Source organism: Trachemys scripta, chromosome 3, assembly GCF_013100865.1.
Source record: "Trachemys scripta elegans isolate TJP31775 chromosome 3, CAS_Tse_1.0, whole genome shotgun sequence".
NCBI classification, from domain to species: domain Eukaryota; kingdom Metazoa; phylum Chordata; order Testudines; family Emydidae; genus Trachemys; species Trachemys scripta.
In genome coordinates, this window is record NC_048300.1 from 167,647,244 (window position 1) to 167,664,524 (window position 17,281).

The window sequence follows — 17,281 nt, forward strand, 5'->3', positions numbered from 1 at the left end:
TTTGTAGGACTCTTTTTTGAGTTTTAGATCATTGAAGATCTCCTGGTTAAGTCAGGGTGGTCTCTTGCCATATTTCCTATCTTTCCTATGCAGTGGGATAGTTTGCTCTTTGCCCTTAATAATGTCTCTTTGAAAAAGTGCCAACTGTCTTCCATTGTTTTTCCCCTTAGACTTGCTTCCCATGGGATTTTACCTACCAACTTCCTGAGTTTGCTAAAGTCTGCCTTCTTGAAATCATTGATGGAAGTACTTTTACTTTATTCCATGCATTGAATGCCCACAGATATCAATGAGGATTCAATGCTGACAGTACATTTGATAGCTCTTTTCATAGCTGAAAGAATGTTTACATAACATTGGTTTCAGAGTAGCAGCCATGTTAGTCTGTATCCGCAAAAAGAAGAACAGGAGTACTTGTGGCACCTTAGAGAAATTTGTTAGTCTCTAAGGTGCCACAAGTACTCCTGTTCTTCTTTTTACATAACATTGGTGAGAGCAGTCTGAAATCTTGTATATAATCTTTTTAGAATACTCCCATTCTGACTAGTTATTTATCTTGATACAGTAAGTGCACATAGATTAGGTAAGAGTAAGCCCATACTATAAAATGAGAAGGTTTGTAAGGAATTTGCTCTTTTCTAAGGTCCATATGCTGCATTTGGTCTGTGTGTAGAATGCTCATTAATGTCACCGAGGGCTGAAAGTCAGAGTTTTTCCATTGACTTCACGGGAGTTTGAATCAAATCCTAAAATCCTTTAAGACAGTTTTTGTATGTTATGTGAAGTAGCTTGAAAACATTATAATTCAAGTTTAAAGTTTTTGTTTGGCCAGAGCTGGGAACTGTTATATTAAAGGTTATATTATAATACAGAAAAAAACATGACCATGCACTTCATTTTAATTGGAGAAAAAAAAAAGAATAACTAAACAATAAAAGATATCAACAACAATATTTCTTCTCTCTTGGTATTTATATCCAGTTGAGATACTGATTAATAATTTACATCTACTGTACATAAAATGTGCATTTAGAAAACTTATTTCCATATATGCTCCATATCTGTCAGGCAAGACAGAAGAAATATTGTGTGGCTTCTGATATAAAAAAAATCAGAATAAGGATTTTGTTTACTTTCTTCAAAGGATTTTAACTAACATTTTACACTTCATTTTTCTTTCACAATAAGATCTAATTTTGCATGTGAAACGTGAATGAATATTTTAGCAGCTAGTTGTCATTTACCACCAATTACAACAAAGTGAACACTTTAGTTAAGGTCCCAAAGAGTTTGTGTTCTTTCAGGGTAATTTCTGAACTAATATTTCTTAATCTATTGACTAGCCACATGTGAAAGCAGGATCCTGAAAGATTCTTGCCTCTTCCTTTTTAAAAATAACTTGAATATTTTTAACTAGCTATAAATAATTTAAAAACAAACAAACAGCACAGTCAGTCCATCAGCAGTTACATTGCTATATTGGCTGTACCTAGGTGTGTTCATAACTTTACTGCTTTTACTATAGGACAGAAGAGATGTTTGTCTTGGAAATGTTACCTTTTCCTTGCTAATAGCATAGTAGTCCCTGATCTTGAAAGGGGCTGTGCATCTGTAATTCACATTAAATCCTTCAGGGTTGTGGTTGCTCAGCACTTTCCAGCATGAAGAATTTTGTAACGGGTGTACTGTATAAAAGATTTGGTCCGGTTCAGATTAGAAGCCTTATTATGGCCACTCTTCCCATTAATACAAGAAGTAGTAATACACTGTCTACAGAATTGGAGGCGGTGGTGGCAATTTGAGCTGCTCTTGGTATTAAAAGCTACAGAGGAGGTAAATCCGGGTGGGTTGCCCAGCTGCACTGGGGTGAACATAGGCTACACCTGTTCCATATGTATAGCAAGGGATGCCTCTCAGCATGCTCCCCCTAGTGCCCAGGAGATATTCATGTCCTATAGAGGTATACTGCCTCCAGACACCATTGCTGAAATTGAACCTCTTCCTTCTCCCTATCATAATACAAACTTTTAAGAAGTACAAATGAGTCCTGAACAACTGATTCTCCAGAGACCAGATTTTCAAATGCTCAGCACCCACAACTGGGTCTAGAGTTTTCAAAATAACTCCACCGCCAATTAGCCACCTAAATAAGGGCTGGACTTTTTAAGAGGCTCAGCACCCTGCAGAACCCAATATGCTGAGCTCTTATAAACAGCCATCCCTTCATTCTCCTGCCTAAATGGGAGCTGAGCCATCTTGTAAATCTAGACTTGATTGTGGGTATGGAGATCTTTTCAAAGTCTGGTTCTATGTGATTATGTGAAGCATATCCAGACCTCCTTGTTTTAGAAATCAGGCTGGAATCTTACTGAAACAGATTTATTTGAGAGATATCCCATACTGCTTTTGGAATTACCATAAAGAATAGCTGTTCCCAAGGTAATTCTATATTCCTGTATTCCTTTCTTGCTGGAACCAAACTATGCAGATGCACTTCTGCTAGTTAGGAAACAAGTCAAATGTAGAGTTTAAATAATGTTAAGGATTTTTTTATTTTATTTTTTTTACTAAAACATATACAGATATGAACACTTAGCTGAATTATCCTCATGATTGACTCATCCTGCAAGGCCTAAATATTGAAGGAAGTTCTGAACAGTGAGAATACTAATATACTGCATGGTCATCAATGCTGTAGAGTAACATAAATGCACATAATGGTATGAGTTAAGAACAAGGTTTCAGCTTTAACTCTGAATTTGCTGGCATTTGTGGGTTTGTTAAACATACTTATTTGTGCTTTAATGGCATTTATGCTAACATCACAGGAGAGGAACCCAGACAGGTTAAAGCAAAAATCCATTCCTTTACAGCTTACGGTACTGATAGTTTTTATAAATTACCCATTTGATATAGGTTCTTGATTTAAAGACAGGGACACTGAGTATCACTGAATCTCCCAGACTATAGATCTCAGGATCATACTCTATATAAGGTTATTAAGTCACTGATGAATTGTAACTTCTGTGCATGCTGGCTCTTCGGAGAAAGATAAGCAGCTACTTTTCAGAATAAATAGTATATTCAACCCATAAAAACATATTTAATATATTATTTATAGATAGAGGCCTGGTCTAGTAAAGCACTTTAACATTTGCTTACCTTTAGAAACCTAAGTAGCTTGCTGCTGATCATCTGTGAAAGCACATCTTCGGAACTTGGGTGTCCTTTTGTTACTTCTGTTGTACGTTACTATTACTCATTACCACCTCATCAGACCCCAAGTTTGAAGTTGAATCCTAGTGAGAAAAACAGAAAGCAGCAGAAACTCTGGCAAGTCAAGGGCAAACATATGATAAGACAGGCCAAGAAAGAATCTAAAGAACAACTAGCTAAGGACACCATTTTTTTTAAAGTACATCAGAAGCAGGAAACCTTCCAAATAGTCCGTGAAGCCACAGGATGATCGAGATACTAAAAGAGCACTTAAGAATGAGAAGGCCATTGTGGAGAGGCTAAATTAATTTGTTCTGTTGGTCTTCACTACAGAGCAGATGGGGGAGATCTCCACACCTGAGCCATTCTTTTCAGGTGACAAATCTGAGGAACTGTCCCAGATTGAGGTGTCAATAAAGGAGGTTTAGGAACAAATTGATAAATTGAAGAGTAATAAGTCACCAAGCCCAGATAGTATTCACCCAAGAGTGCTGAAGGAACTCAAATATGAAATTGCAGAACTATTAACTGTGGTATGTAACATATTGCCTAACTCAACCTCTGTACCAGATGACTGGAGAGTAGCTAATGTAATGCCTATTTTTAAAAAAAGGCTCCCCAGGCAATCCTGGCAATTACAGGTTGGTAAGCCTAACTTCAGTACCATATAAATTAGTTGAAACTATACTAAAGAATGAAATTATCAGACACTAAGAAAAACACAATATTTTGAGAAAGACTCAACGTGGCATTTGTACGGAAATCATGCCTCACCAATCTATTAGAATTCTATCAACAGGCATGTGGACAGGGGTGATACTGCTGCTATAGAATATTTAGACTTTCAGAAAGCCTTTGACAAGGTCCCTCACCAAAGGTTCTTAAGTGAAGTGAGCAGTCATGGGATAAGAGGGAAGGTCTTCAGAATCAATAACTGGTTAAAAGATAGAAACAAAGGGTAGAAATAAATGGTCAGTTTTCACCATGGAGAGAGGTAAATAGTGGGGTCCTCCAAAGATCTGTATTGGGACCTGTGCTGTTCAATATATTCATAAATTATCTGGAAAAGGGGTGCGTAGTGAGGTGGCAAAATTTGCAGATAATACAAAATTATTCAAGATTGTTAAATCCAAAGCTGACAGCGAAGAGTTTCAAAGGATTCTCACTAAACGGGGTGACTGGGCGCCAAAATGCAGATGAAATTCAATGTTGATAAATGCAAAGTACTGCACATTGGAAAATATAATCCCAACTGTATATACAAAATAATGGGATCTAAATTAGTTGTTACTATTCAATAAAGAGATCTTAGAATCATCATGGATAGTTCTCTGAAAACATCTGCCCAATGTGCAGCGACAGCCAAAAAAAGCTAACAGAATGTAGTAACCATTAGGAAAAGGATAGATAATAAAACAGAAAATATAATGCCACTGCATAAATCCATGATAGGCCCTTACTTTGAATACTGTATGCAGTTTTGGTCACTTCAGCTCAAAAAAGATGTCTTAGAATTGGAAAAGGAGCAGAGAAGGGCAACGATAAGGGTTATGGAACAGAGATGAAAAAGACTGGGACTGATCAACTTAGAAAAGAGGTGATTAAGGAGGAAAATGATAGAGGTCTATAAAGTTGTGGATGCTATGAAGAAAGTGAACAGTGAAGTGTTATTTATCCTTTTACATCACACAAAAACCAGGGGTCACTTGATTAAAGTAATTAGCAGCAGGTTTAAAATGAACAAAAAGAAGTACATCTTCACACAATGCTCAGGGAACCTGTAGAACTTGTACACATGGGATGTTGTGAAGGCCAAAATTATAACTGGTGTGACAAAGTTCCTTCTCTATCTTGGTGGGTCCTGCGCTTATTGGCGGATTTTCTTGCCTCAGAGATTCACCATGTGGGTTGGGGAACAGCCCAGAGACCTTCCCCTCTGGAAGAACCCATAGTCCAGGTCAATTGGGAGGTCTGGGGGGAACCCGGGCCCGCCCTCTACTCTGGGTTCCAGCCCAGGGCCCTGTGGACTGCAGCTGTCTATAGTGCCTCCTGTAACAGCTGCATGACAGCTACAACTCCCTGGGCTACTTCCCCATGGCCTCCTCCAAACACCTTCCTTATTCTCACCACAGGACCTTCCTCCTGGTGTCTGATAACGCTTGTGCTCCTCAGTCCTCCAGCAGCATACCCTCTCACTCTCAGCTCCTTGCGCCTCTTGCTCCCAGCTCCTCACACTCACACCACAAAGTGAAGTGAGCTCCTTTTAAAACCCAGATGCCCTGATTAGCCTTCCTTAATTGATTCTAGCAGCTTTGTCTTAATTGGCTCCAGGTTTCCTAATTAGCCTGCCTGACTTAACTAGTTCTAGCAGGTTCCTGATTACTCTAGTGCAGCCCCTGCTCTGGTCACTCAGGGAACAGAAAACTACTCATCCAGTGACCAGTATATTTGCCCTCTACCAGACTCCTGTACCCCACTGGTCTGGGTCTGTCACACTGGGTTAAAAAAAGAATTTGATAAATTCATGGAGAATAGGTCCATCAATGGCTGTTAGCCAAGATGGTCAGGAAAGCAATCCCATGATCTGGGTGTCCCTGAACCTCCCAACTGACAAAGGTTGGGACTGGATGACAGGATGGATCACTCAAAATCGTAATGTTCTGTTCATTCCCTGAAGCACTAGGATTTGGCCACTGTCCGAGACAGGATATCAAGCTAAATGGACCATTGGTCTGACCCAGTATGGTCGTTCTAATGTAAAATGGCCTTTTCCTTTCAATAATGATAAATTTGTGAATGGGGAAAAAACTAACCGAGACAAGAAAGCATTCATGCCTAATGTTATAGAAAGCCTGCTTGTGACCAACTAATTAAAAAATTATACTAGAACATTTTGGTCATGAAAATGCTGAAATGTCACTGAATCACTGAGTTATCTGTAGAGTATCCCTTTCCCCCCCGTGTTACCTTCTTTGTCCCCTTTTGTGCATGGTCAGCTCTTCCCATCATTGTCACAAGCCCACTGTGAGTTCTGCCAGTTTCCTGAAAAGGAGAGTAGCAAGTTGGCTTTTATTCTTCAAACTAGGCAAAAATCTGAGCTGCAATATATGAGGCAGAACAGAACCCAGGACAACCTTTTCCTCTGTGCACTGTAGAGTAAGAAAAAGACAAAGATGAGATTCTGTGCTTTCTCTTGTTTATTCAGACATATTGATTTGAGGATTGTTGTCAGAGTTACAGGTCTAACTGCACTTTAGACCCCTGTCAGTCATGCTCAAGTTCAGCTCTTGAGTGGCTGGCCTCACTTCCTGCACCTCACTGTAGGTGGAGCCACCCAGTCCTGCCACTCCTAAACTGAATCTCTGAGCTGTTTCCCAACAGAGTTAACCCAACAGACCCAACTTGTTTGACACCAGTAAGTCTTTTCCTTCAGGAGCCTGTGACAGTAGGTGATTAAAATGACAAAGAGTCCAGTGGCACCTTATAGACTAACAGACGTATTAGAGCATAAGCTTTCGTGGGTGAATACATACTTCGTCAGATGCATGTAATGGAAATTTCCAGAGGCAGGTATAAATATGCAGGCAAGAATCAGTCTAGAGATAACGAGGTTAGTTCAATCAGGGAGGATGAGGCCCTCTTCTAGCAGTTGAGGTGTGAACACCAAGATAGGAGAAACTGTTTTTGTAGTTGGCTAGCCATTCACAGTCTTTGGGTAGGTCTACACTTACCCGGTAGTTTGGCGGCGAGCAATCGAACTTCTGGGTTCGACTTATCGCGTCTTGTCTGGACGCGATAAGTCGAACCCGGAAGTGCTCGCTGTCGACTGCGGTACTCCAGCTAGCCGAGAGGAGTACCGCGGAGTCGGCAGGGGAGCCTGCCTGCCGCGTGTGGACCGAGGTAAGTTCAAACTAAGGTACTTCAAACTTCAGCTACGTTATTTACGTAGCTAATGTTGTGTACCTTAGTTCGAATTAGGGGGTTAGTGTAGACCTGGCCTTTGTTTAATCCTGAGCTGATGGTGATTAAAGTTACTCTAAAACAGCTTCTCCATACAAAAGAACCATTGATTTGCCAAAAGGAGAATCTAGGAAAAATGTGTTAAAACAATAAGGAGTCCTAAACACATATTTCTTTTTCTAAGTTTAACCCCTCTGTGCGTAGCTCAGCTAGGTCCAGTTTATTCTCTGGTTTGGGAAAGCCAGCCTGCTTATGGCAGTTCCTGTGTGTCTCTGTCTGCCAGAGTCTCATCACTAGCCACTGTTGCTGCCAGCCCACTCCTTCCCTCCCACTTTCTTCCCTAAGATTGCATCTTTAAGGTTTTAGCATACCCTTTGATCCCACATTTGGGTCTGGGAAGAATACCAGTCTAGCTGGAGTCAGGTAGGGAGTATTTCCCTGTTGGGATTCCCTTCAAGATCTCTTTCCACTTGGCTTGATCTATTTACTTATCTTACTTAGCACAAACACTCTGATTTCAGCCAAATGATACATTTACCTCCCCAATCCTATCTTCTAAAGAATAAGGTCTCTCCCCCACCCCCATGTGTTTAATTATGCATGTCAGGACAGGCCTACCTATATCCCCCAGTTAATAGTTTTCCCCTTTGTTTCCTCAAGGACTCTTGCTACCTTTGCTATTGTTTCATTTCCTCTTAGCTTCCTCCAACAGCCTCTTTTGATTTAATTCTATGCATTCAGGCAGGAGAATATCACACAGGTGCATGTGATGCATATGAGATGCATATGATATTTATAAAAATTAATGAACTTAGCTCTCTCATTCTCCACAATTATCCTTTAATTTTTATAGTTATCATGGTTCAAGGTAAACTATACCAATGATCCCTCACTCTGTCTCTCCTTGGACAACCCCATTTTTAGACTGGATCTCCATAGTACAGCACCTCTCTTCATCAACACTCTCCTCACCAGGGCCTGCTGGGTTTTGGCCTCTGTGATAGATCTCCCTCTGAGTGCTGTGACCACTATGAAAATGCAGTGACAAAGAACTGGTTGTTCAGAACAAAGTATTACTTAGTTGTCTGAAGGAATACAACAGAGAGGAAAATACAACCAACAAAATGCCTGTATACACATTATCTGACCTAAACCTTAGCTTTTCCTTGGAAGTTTAGGCACGTCCCAGTAGTTCCAGGCACCCACAGTATTGGAGCTGGATGAGATTGCATCCCTTGCAGCTTATGTCTCTATCTCAATCTGACCCTCACTCAGTGTCTATCCTTTGAGTTCACAGGAACTATCCTTTGAGTTCACATTTCAAAGTTCCTTTGTTGGTCAGTAGAACCTCTGAACCTGCTCAATCCAGTTTATGCATCTCCTCAGAGAGATCAGAAATAGACTTTCAGCAGTGGATTCATTTTATTGTCCATTAAATATTGGCAATTCAATTAGTCTGTCTTCCTGGAAAGGAGTAAATCTCCTGGGCTAAGGCCATGTATACACTAAAAACTCATTTGGGGGGTGGGTGGAACAGCTGTCTGCTGAGTTCAAACAGCCAGACAGTAAGGCTATTAGAAGAACTCAACACGGAGCTATGTGGCTGAGAGAGGCCTTGAAATAACCCTTTACCTGTCAGACACTGGTATGGTGGACTGTGCTGTATCTGGTCCTGAAGTTTTGGGGGCTATTAGGAATTGTGTGGTGCTTGGTGTACATTTATGAATATAACACTGTCTGTTAATACGCCTATTAATTTTGCAGTTCTTGTTGTACATTTGTAATTATTATGTCATCTATATTACTGATCCTATGAGTTCTGTCACCCTGTACAATAAGAAGTAGTGAATGCTTTCAGTTGCACTAAGCATTCTGCAGCATATGTTGTGAAGCAATAAAGATGAATTATTTAACAAAAATAGATTTTTATGGCATACCAAAGTCAGTGTAAAAAACAATGTGCAATTAATTAAAAAAACACATACCATAAAAACTTCTGAAATAAATTAATGGAATAGAACTTAACAATGTCCATTTCAGTTCCTTTTGGCTACGCATAGAGCAACCCTGGTTTTGTCAGGTCAGTGTATGTGAAGCTAGATCATCCTTATTGTCCACCAGGGCGGAGTGGTAGGGTTATGGATGCAGCTCCTGAAGTCACATGGAATGTTGGGGGGTGTAGAGAAGTGCTAAAATTGACTGCAAAGGGAGACAAGCCTGTGACTGTTGAACATGTAGGTCAACTAGAATCTTCGGTATCTGTGTTTGCTGCTGGAGAAGGCAAATTATGTCCTGGTGCATCTCTCTCTCCTTTTCCTGCTGGGCCTCCTGGGCCTCCTATCTGGTCTTTCCTTCTCCATACCGTCTGAAATATTCACCTTTCTGGCTCTCGGTTCACAGTCCAGTGAAGCACTGGCTTTCAGAATCTCACTGAACATATCCTCACATCTGCTCATCTTTCTCCTCCTTATCATGGTCAGGTGTTCCGCGGATGTGGAGGGGATGGCCCGTCAAGGCTGCAACAGCTACAGATAAAACACACAGAGGTATCATTGTCTATATAATCACCATTGAAAGTGAAAGTTAAGTTTCAGAACTCCCTTCCCTTGCTCCCAGAAAGTTTGAAACAAGACATGCTTATTGACATTTCAGTCTTGGAGAGCGCCTGTGCACAGCACCACTCTCCAGTCCCAGTCATGGTGAGTATAGTCCAGCAGGGGTGAGGGGAATGAGGAGAGAATTTTTTGGTTGCATGAAACAACAAAATTTTGTCCCCTAAAGTTCATGGGTATGAGTGCAGGGCAATGTCACTGAGCACTGGAACTATTTTTCACAGGCACTGGTGATTTTAGCTGGCATCTCACTTCTGAGGGTAACAAAGGAATAGAGAGGACAGCTGCTGATGATGTCTCAAAGCTGCCTGGGCCCATCTGCAGCTAGCCTGTTTACTGCAATGGTGCCTGCTGAAGTCATCATGGACTGGTGTGGGAAAGTGTACTACCATGGAAGAAGGCTGCCATCCCTAGAAATCTTCAGGAGAAGACTGCAGAGTACCTCCAGGAAAGTTTCATTGAGATCTCTCAGGAGGATTCAAGTGACATCCCTGTGCACATAAACAGACAGCTCCTCTTGGCCTCCTTGGTTAACTCTACAGGGGATGAAAAGCAGATGATAGCTCTACCTCTGTTTGTTGTACAACTACATCTTCTAGTTCAAGTACGCTAACAAAAAGTCAGTAGCTGTGTCCTGTTGAGTTGGATTGGACGCCATCTGTACATTTAAACATTGTAATAGGAAATGCATTCACATGCTTACCCGTGTTCCTTCCTGTGCATCAGGCTTGCCCGTGCTCAGCTGCCAGGACTGACTAGACTATGGTGGAGCCTTAAACACATGCTGGTTCATAGGATAACTGGACCCTCCTTCGCCTCCTCTTCCTGCTCCTCCTCCACCTCACTGTTCACTGCAGGGCTCCTCAGAGGAATCATGATGATCTGCGGGGCACTGGTGGGGCCTCTGCCAAGCATCACATGCAGATCATTATAAAAGTGACAGGTCTGCGGTTTCGCTTCAGATTGACTGTTGGCTTCCCCGGCCTTGTGGTATACCTGTAGTAGTTCCTTTGTTTTCTCACAGCACTGCTGCTGATTCCTGTTGTACCCCTTCACCTGCAGCCCCTGTGCAATCTGCTTGTTAATGTCTCTATTTCTACAGCTTGTCCATAGCCGTGCCTGTGCAGCCTCCTCTCCCCACAGGCCCAAGAGATCCAAAACCTCTTGTCTATTTCAGGCAGGAGTGCATTTAGAGTGGGGAGTTGGCATGGTTGGTTGGGCAGTTGCACACAAGGGAGAGCTGCAAGGTGTGCTCGCAAAGCTGGGCAACGAGAAAAGGCATTTCAAAACTATGCAAGGTTTTTAAAAGGGATGGGGTGGCTTGTGGTCTCCCTGACTCCTGGGCAGTGGAGTTCACAATTGTGGCCAAAATGGTCAGTGTCGGGCATTGTGGGACAGCTGCTGGAGGACTGTTAGCGTCTAAAGGTTGCACAGTATCCACACTTGCATTGCATCAAACACTGTACTTCAATCATGGCTCAATGTCATTTGGGGAGGTGGTGTTACTGTGTTGCCATAATGGGGCACTTATGTCCATGGGAGATAAATTTAAGTATAGACACGTGCACAAACATGTCGACATAAGGCTACTTATTCAGCCTACCTTTGTAGTGTAGACAAGACCTAAGTTAACTCGTATTAACCGCGTAGCAGACATGTTATATTAATCATATGGACAGAGATAAATATATTTATAAAAAATAATACAGCTATCTCCCCCATTCTATAAACAAATGTGCTTTGCTGTATAGTACATTAGTATTACAGAGTATGAGAGGTTAACACGGGCAATTGTCTCTTTATCTTTGGCTGCCAAGGAAATCAAGCTAATTGTCTCAAGCTAAAATGTCAATAAAATGGAGCTGCTGAAAAAAACCAAAAAGTCTTAGCTATCTGAGCAAAGTTGTTAATTACAAGAGAATTCGAAATACGGTAGTTACAGCAAATGGAAAAATCAAACATTATAAGGGCAATGAAATGTACAGAGAAAAAACGTGATCCCTCTGCATCTAGGACAAAAACTATGCTGGGAAATATTCCCTTCAAATTCCAATACTCTTTCATTCTAGTACTTTGTATCTAAAAATAGATGAGATGTAAACCAAGGTTCTAATAAACTGTGTCCATTTGAAATCCTGTATCAGTGTTAATCATGGTAGGATCAACCCTGGTGTCTTAGTCAAATTCCAAGTATATTCTGCTTATCTACAATTCTCTTTGCAGTTTCAGCTGGATATAGGGTTCTTGGTTCAGTTTTGAGTAGCTGTGTCATACTGCTGTGCTTCCATAGTTGGAGAAGTGATCTTTATATATAAAGTACTGTATGAACAGCATTGGGATGCTTAAAGTCAAAAATTCTGTAAATGTATGATCATTGTCTTTATCAATGAATTTAATATGAAAATCTATGTTCATTTTCAGAAAGCTCTACTTGGCAATCTTGGGCCTGATCCTGCAGCCCTTACTCATGTGAGTAATCCTCATTCACATGAGTATTTCCATTGACCTCAATAGGACTGCTTGGGTGAGTAAGGACTAATTGTGTGAATAAGGGTTGCAGAATCGAGTCCCTAAAGAGCTGGGAATTTAACACATTTTTTCTTAGTTTATGAAAACTATAGAGAAATGTTCTGTCATACAGAGAAACAGCTCCTGCCAATAAATGTACGTTCTTCAATTGTGAAGTGCTCTAATAACTGTTTTTTTCCAGAACGCAACCTTTAGTTTCAAATATACTATTTGAAGCAATTTGGTTTAGGAGAGATCATAAAATACTATTATGGCAAACGCAAATGTCCAGTGCTTTGAATTATAGCAGAGTAAAAGATATACTTTGTAACTAAGCATGCTTAGTAAATGTCCTGTTGAAAAGGAATATTTTCTGCTCAAAATGAAAAACATCCCGATGGTTTATTTGCCAAGTACACACTTTATAGATTACAGTATCCTGTAAATTGACCTATTTTTAAGCTATATTCATCTACCAGAAAATCATCCCTTTACTGGCTGGTAGCGATTGGAGAAAGAAGTGATATAAGTTGGCTCAAAAATTAAGGTATGAGTTGCTAAAAGTAGGAGGGAATTTATGAGAGAAGACAAGAAGCAACTCTGACTTATTCACAGAACCAGAGTTTATTGATTGTGTGTCCCATTTCTTTTTTAAGCAAGCGGTATTAATATACTTCTTCCCAAATTTTGTACGCCTATCAAACCACTCTGAAATAAACTGTAATACTTAGGAATTACATAGAAAACATCAGGTGAAAATTTCCTTCAGTTTGTGGTCACCTTTCCATAACAAATTCAGTCAGAGATACACTAATCAACTGTTGCTTTATAAATCCAAACTGAATAGTCTATTTCAGTTGTCATGCTGTGTAAAATGCAAAAAGAATAAAAAATAAAAAAATAAACAGCATAAAGAATGAAAAGTAAATTAAAATGAAAAGTCATAATTCAAGGGTTGTTAGTAAACTAGGTAAGAGAATTGATCTTTTAAGATTATTATTTTTAACCTTACTGTTCCATTTAAAGTTGCAGATTTTTATGTAAATAACACTTATTTGCTAACCTATCTTTTTCTCACTTTACTTAAAATGATTGGATCCCTCATGATTCACCTCTATTTTGTCTTTTATTTCTCTTTCAGGAACTTGAATTTCAGGATCTGACAGCGGTTTTACACTGTATTCACTCCTTTATAGCAGCAAAGGTGGCATCACTTGACCCAGTATTTATAGACAGCCAGTGCATGGCAAGAAAATACATGTACAATAACTGAAATCCAATTCTGTGTTGTGATTATTGCAAATAAATTATTTTCTTAAAGAAATTAGTTATTTCATGCACAATATTGCAATTCTGTGTGATTTTATAAGGAGCCTATAGTTGTGCTATCAATAAAAATGCTACTAGTTTTCATATTTTGTTCATCATTGTTAAATCTCATGAGTTAACAAATATTAATTCAAACTGAGTCAGTTTGTTTTCTTTAACATTAATCTAAAGCTAATCTAATCCCGGAATGAAAATGTTCATAGCATAATATTTCTAATGTTATTTTGATTTTTTTTTCTCAGAAGTTGCATCATGGTGTAAAAATGGGGACCAAGATTTGCCAGTTGTGTGCCTGAAGTTAGGCTCCTAACATTTGTCCTGGTCTTCAAATGTGCTGAGCACACAGAAACTTCCATAGACTTCACTATGGAAGAAAAGGGCAAGATTTTCAGAAGTATTTAAGGAAGTTAGGTGCCCAACTCCCATGGAAGCTAGTGCAATAGGCTTCTAACTTGCTTTGATACTTTTGAAAATCCCACCCCAAGCTACTTATATAGGTGCCAAAGGGGCTGATTCAAAGTGCTGAGCACTCTTGCCCTGATCCAGAAAAGTACATACCCACATGCTTAAATCTCAGAATATGAGTAGTCCCAATTAAGTGACAACAAAAAGTTAAGCATGTTTAAGTGCTTTGATGGGTCCGGTGAAGAGTGTTAACTACTCATGTAAGGCCAGGCTTCAGCTACAGTAGTACCTTGGAAGATTTGAGCCCTAAATTTGGATTTAGGAACCTAACTTGAAGCTCTTATTTTTGAAACCTTGGCCATGGGTTTCTTTGCTGTCCATTGATAAATCCCCTCATTACTCATTCTTCCACTCATTCATCTATAACACTGTGTTCCCCACCTTTGGCTGTGCTCCTATGTATTAGGATTGTATATAGGATTATGATTAGCTTCTTGAAAAACTATTTTGTTTGTGTGATGTAAGGTATGGGGTAGATGTATCTATCCATAAAGACTTTCTCATTATTTTCTAAACACTGCGGGTCAAATTCTGACCTCATAAGCTTGCATGTGAATCCAGCTGACATCAGTGAGGGATGCCTGTGCTTAACAAAGGAAGAGTATGGCTTTGCATGGGATTTGTTCTAACCTACTTCTGCATAGTGTATCCTTTGTGATGAAAAAATTTGCCTAAATGCACAAATTACCAGCTGTTTAGAATATATATATATTTTAAAAAGGCATTTTCCTCTTACGGCCTTTCCCTTCAGAAAAATCTCAAGCATTCCATGCTGCTCTAATAAAAACCACAGCTTTTCTCAAGTTGAGTTGTGAGGCAGCATCAGATACTAAACAAAACAAAACAAGAAGACAGAAAACTCTAAATACAGTAATAGTTATATTATAGCTATTTTAAATTGATAGATAACATCAGGGGTAGCGTTTGCAATTACAATGTTTGTTATTTACCCCAAGACGTATTAGAAGAGTTATGTCCTCTTGTCAACCAAGCATAGAAGATAAATATTTATTTTTATTTATTGTAAATAAATATTTATAATCAATATGGTCTTCTATTTTTAACAAATGCCATTTTAATTTTATATTAAATATTTTTCCAAAAACATGTTAGTGTCTTTTTGAAAACATTATTTTAACCAAAATGTTACATATAACTGTTTTAGATGTTTGAGTTTTTAACATTATACATTCACAAACTAAAAATATTTTTTATAGACTGGTCTCAATTGTTAGTAAGAATAATTTAAAAATATACATTAAGCATGTGAGTAAGAATGATGGGGTTGATTCTCTGCTCTGTTATACTGGTATCATGAAACACATAGTTAAACACTAGCAAAAAACTTGTGCAATGGAATGGAAAATCAGGCAAGTTACTATTAGACTGAAAATACATATTCAAACCTCCAAGAGTTTTTAATGTTATAACATGAGTATCATATAATAAAACACCCAGTACATGCATCTCAAAATATTGAGAATAAAAACTTAACAAAGAGTGATCTTAGCTTATTAAAATACTCAGTTACTTACCCTCTTATGAAATGTCCACAAATATGTCCCATAATTCGTAATGAACCATGTTAAAATAAAATTATAAAGAATCTTGCAAGAAGAATGAAGCAAGGTAGCATCAAACTAACAACTATTAAAAGGTAAAGGAACAGAGCAAGCAAGTCATTTATTAAATTGCATTCTCTTCCAGACTCTATTCTGGCTTAAGTGCTAAAGCACAGCAATGAGATTAGCTTTATGGTGGTTTTTTAACACAGATTGGGCCAGTGGAACTCCCAAAGCTTAATGATTTGCAAATTCAAGTAAGCTAAAGCCAACAAATCATCATAAAATCATAGGACTGGAAGGGACATTGAGAGTCTTCTAGTCCAGTCTCCTGCTCTCAATGCAGGACTCAGTATGAGCTAGAACATCCCTGACAGGTGACTGTCTAACCTACTGTTAAACACCTCCCTAGGCAATTTATTCCAGTGTTTAACCACCCTGAGATTTGGGAAGTTTTTCCTAATGTTCAACCTAAAGCACTCTTGCTGCAATTTATTCCCATTGCTTCTTGTCCTATCCTCAGAGGTTAACAAGAACAATTTTTCTCTCTCCTTCCTTTAATGACCTTTTAGTCTTCTCTTGTCCAGACTAAACAAACCCATTTTTTTTAATCTTTCCTCATAAATGATGTTTTCTAGGCCTTTAACCATTTTTGTTGCTCTCCTCTGGACTTTCTCCAGTTTGTCCACATCTTTCCTGAAGTGTGGTGCCCAGAACTGGATATGATACTCCAGTTGAGGCCATATCAGTGCAGGGCAGAGCAGAAGATCTACTTCTCATGTCTTGCTTACAACTCTCTTGCTAACACATCCCAGAACGATGATTGCTTTTTTTTGTTTTGTTTTGTTTTGCAAGAGTGTTACACTGGTGACTCATATGTAGCTTGTGATCTACTCTGACCCCCCAAATCCCTTTCTGCAGTACTCCTTCCCAGGAAGTCATTTTCCATTTTGTATGTGTGCAATTGGTTGTTCTGTCCAAAGTGGAGTACTCTTCATTTGTTCTTATTGAATTTCATCCTGTTTACTTCAGACCATTTCTCCAGTTTGTTCAGATCATTTTGAATTTTATTCCTATCCTCCAAAACACTTGCAACCCCTCCCAGCTTGGTATCATGCACAAAGTTAATAGACCATTATCTAAATAGTTTATGAAGATATTGAACAGAACCGGATCTAGGACTGATCCCTGAAGGACCTCAGTTGATATTCACTTCCAGGTTGACTGTGAACCACTGATAACTACTCTATGATAATAGTCTTCCAACCAGTTATTGACCTGCTTTATAGTAGTTCCATCTAGGTTGTATTTCCCTAGTTTGTTTATGAAAAGGTCATGCGAGACAATATCACAAGCCTTACTAAAATCAAAATATATCACCTCCTATCCACAAGGCTTGTTAACCTGTCAACGAAAGCTATTAGGTTGGTTTGACACAATTTGTTCTTGACAAATCCATGCTGACTGTTACTTATCACCTTGTTATCTTCTATGTGTTTGCAAACTGATTGTTTAATATTTGCTCCATTATCTTTTCCGGTACTAAATTTAGGATGATTGATCTGTAATTCTCTAGGTTGTCCTTATTCCCCCCTTGCCCCTTTCCAGTCCTCTGGAATCTCTCCCATC

At 39.2% G+C, this 17,281-nt stretch overlaps 1 protein-coding gene across 1 annotated transcript in view; it reads left to right on the forward strand.

The window, feature by feature from the left end:
• The window catches only part of SNTG2 (syntrophin gamma 2), a 247,329-nt gene extending 232,199 nt beyond the window's left edge, over window positions 1-15,130 (forward strand). Inside the window, exon 17 of the mRNA XM_034766904.1 lies at window positions 13,438-15,130. Coding sequence (XP_034622795.1) covers window positions 13,438-13,569 — 132 coding nt within the window. The 3' untranslated portion in view covers window positions 13,570-15,130. The remainder of the gene's footprint in view (window positions 1-13,437) is intronic.
• The last annotated feature ends 2,151 nt before the right edge of the window (window positions 15,131-17,281 follow it).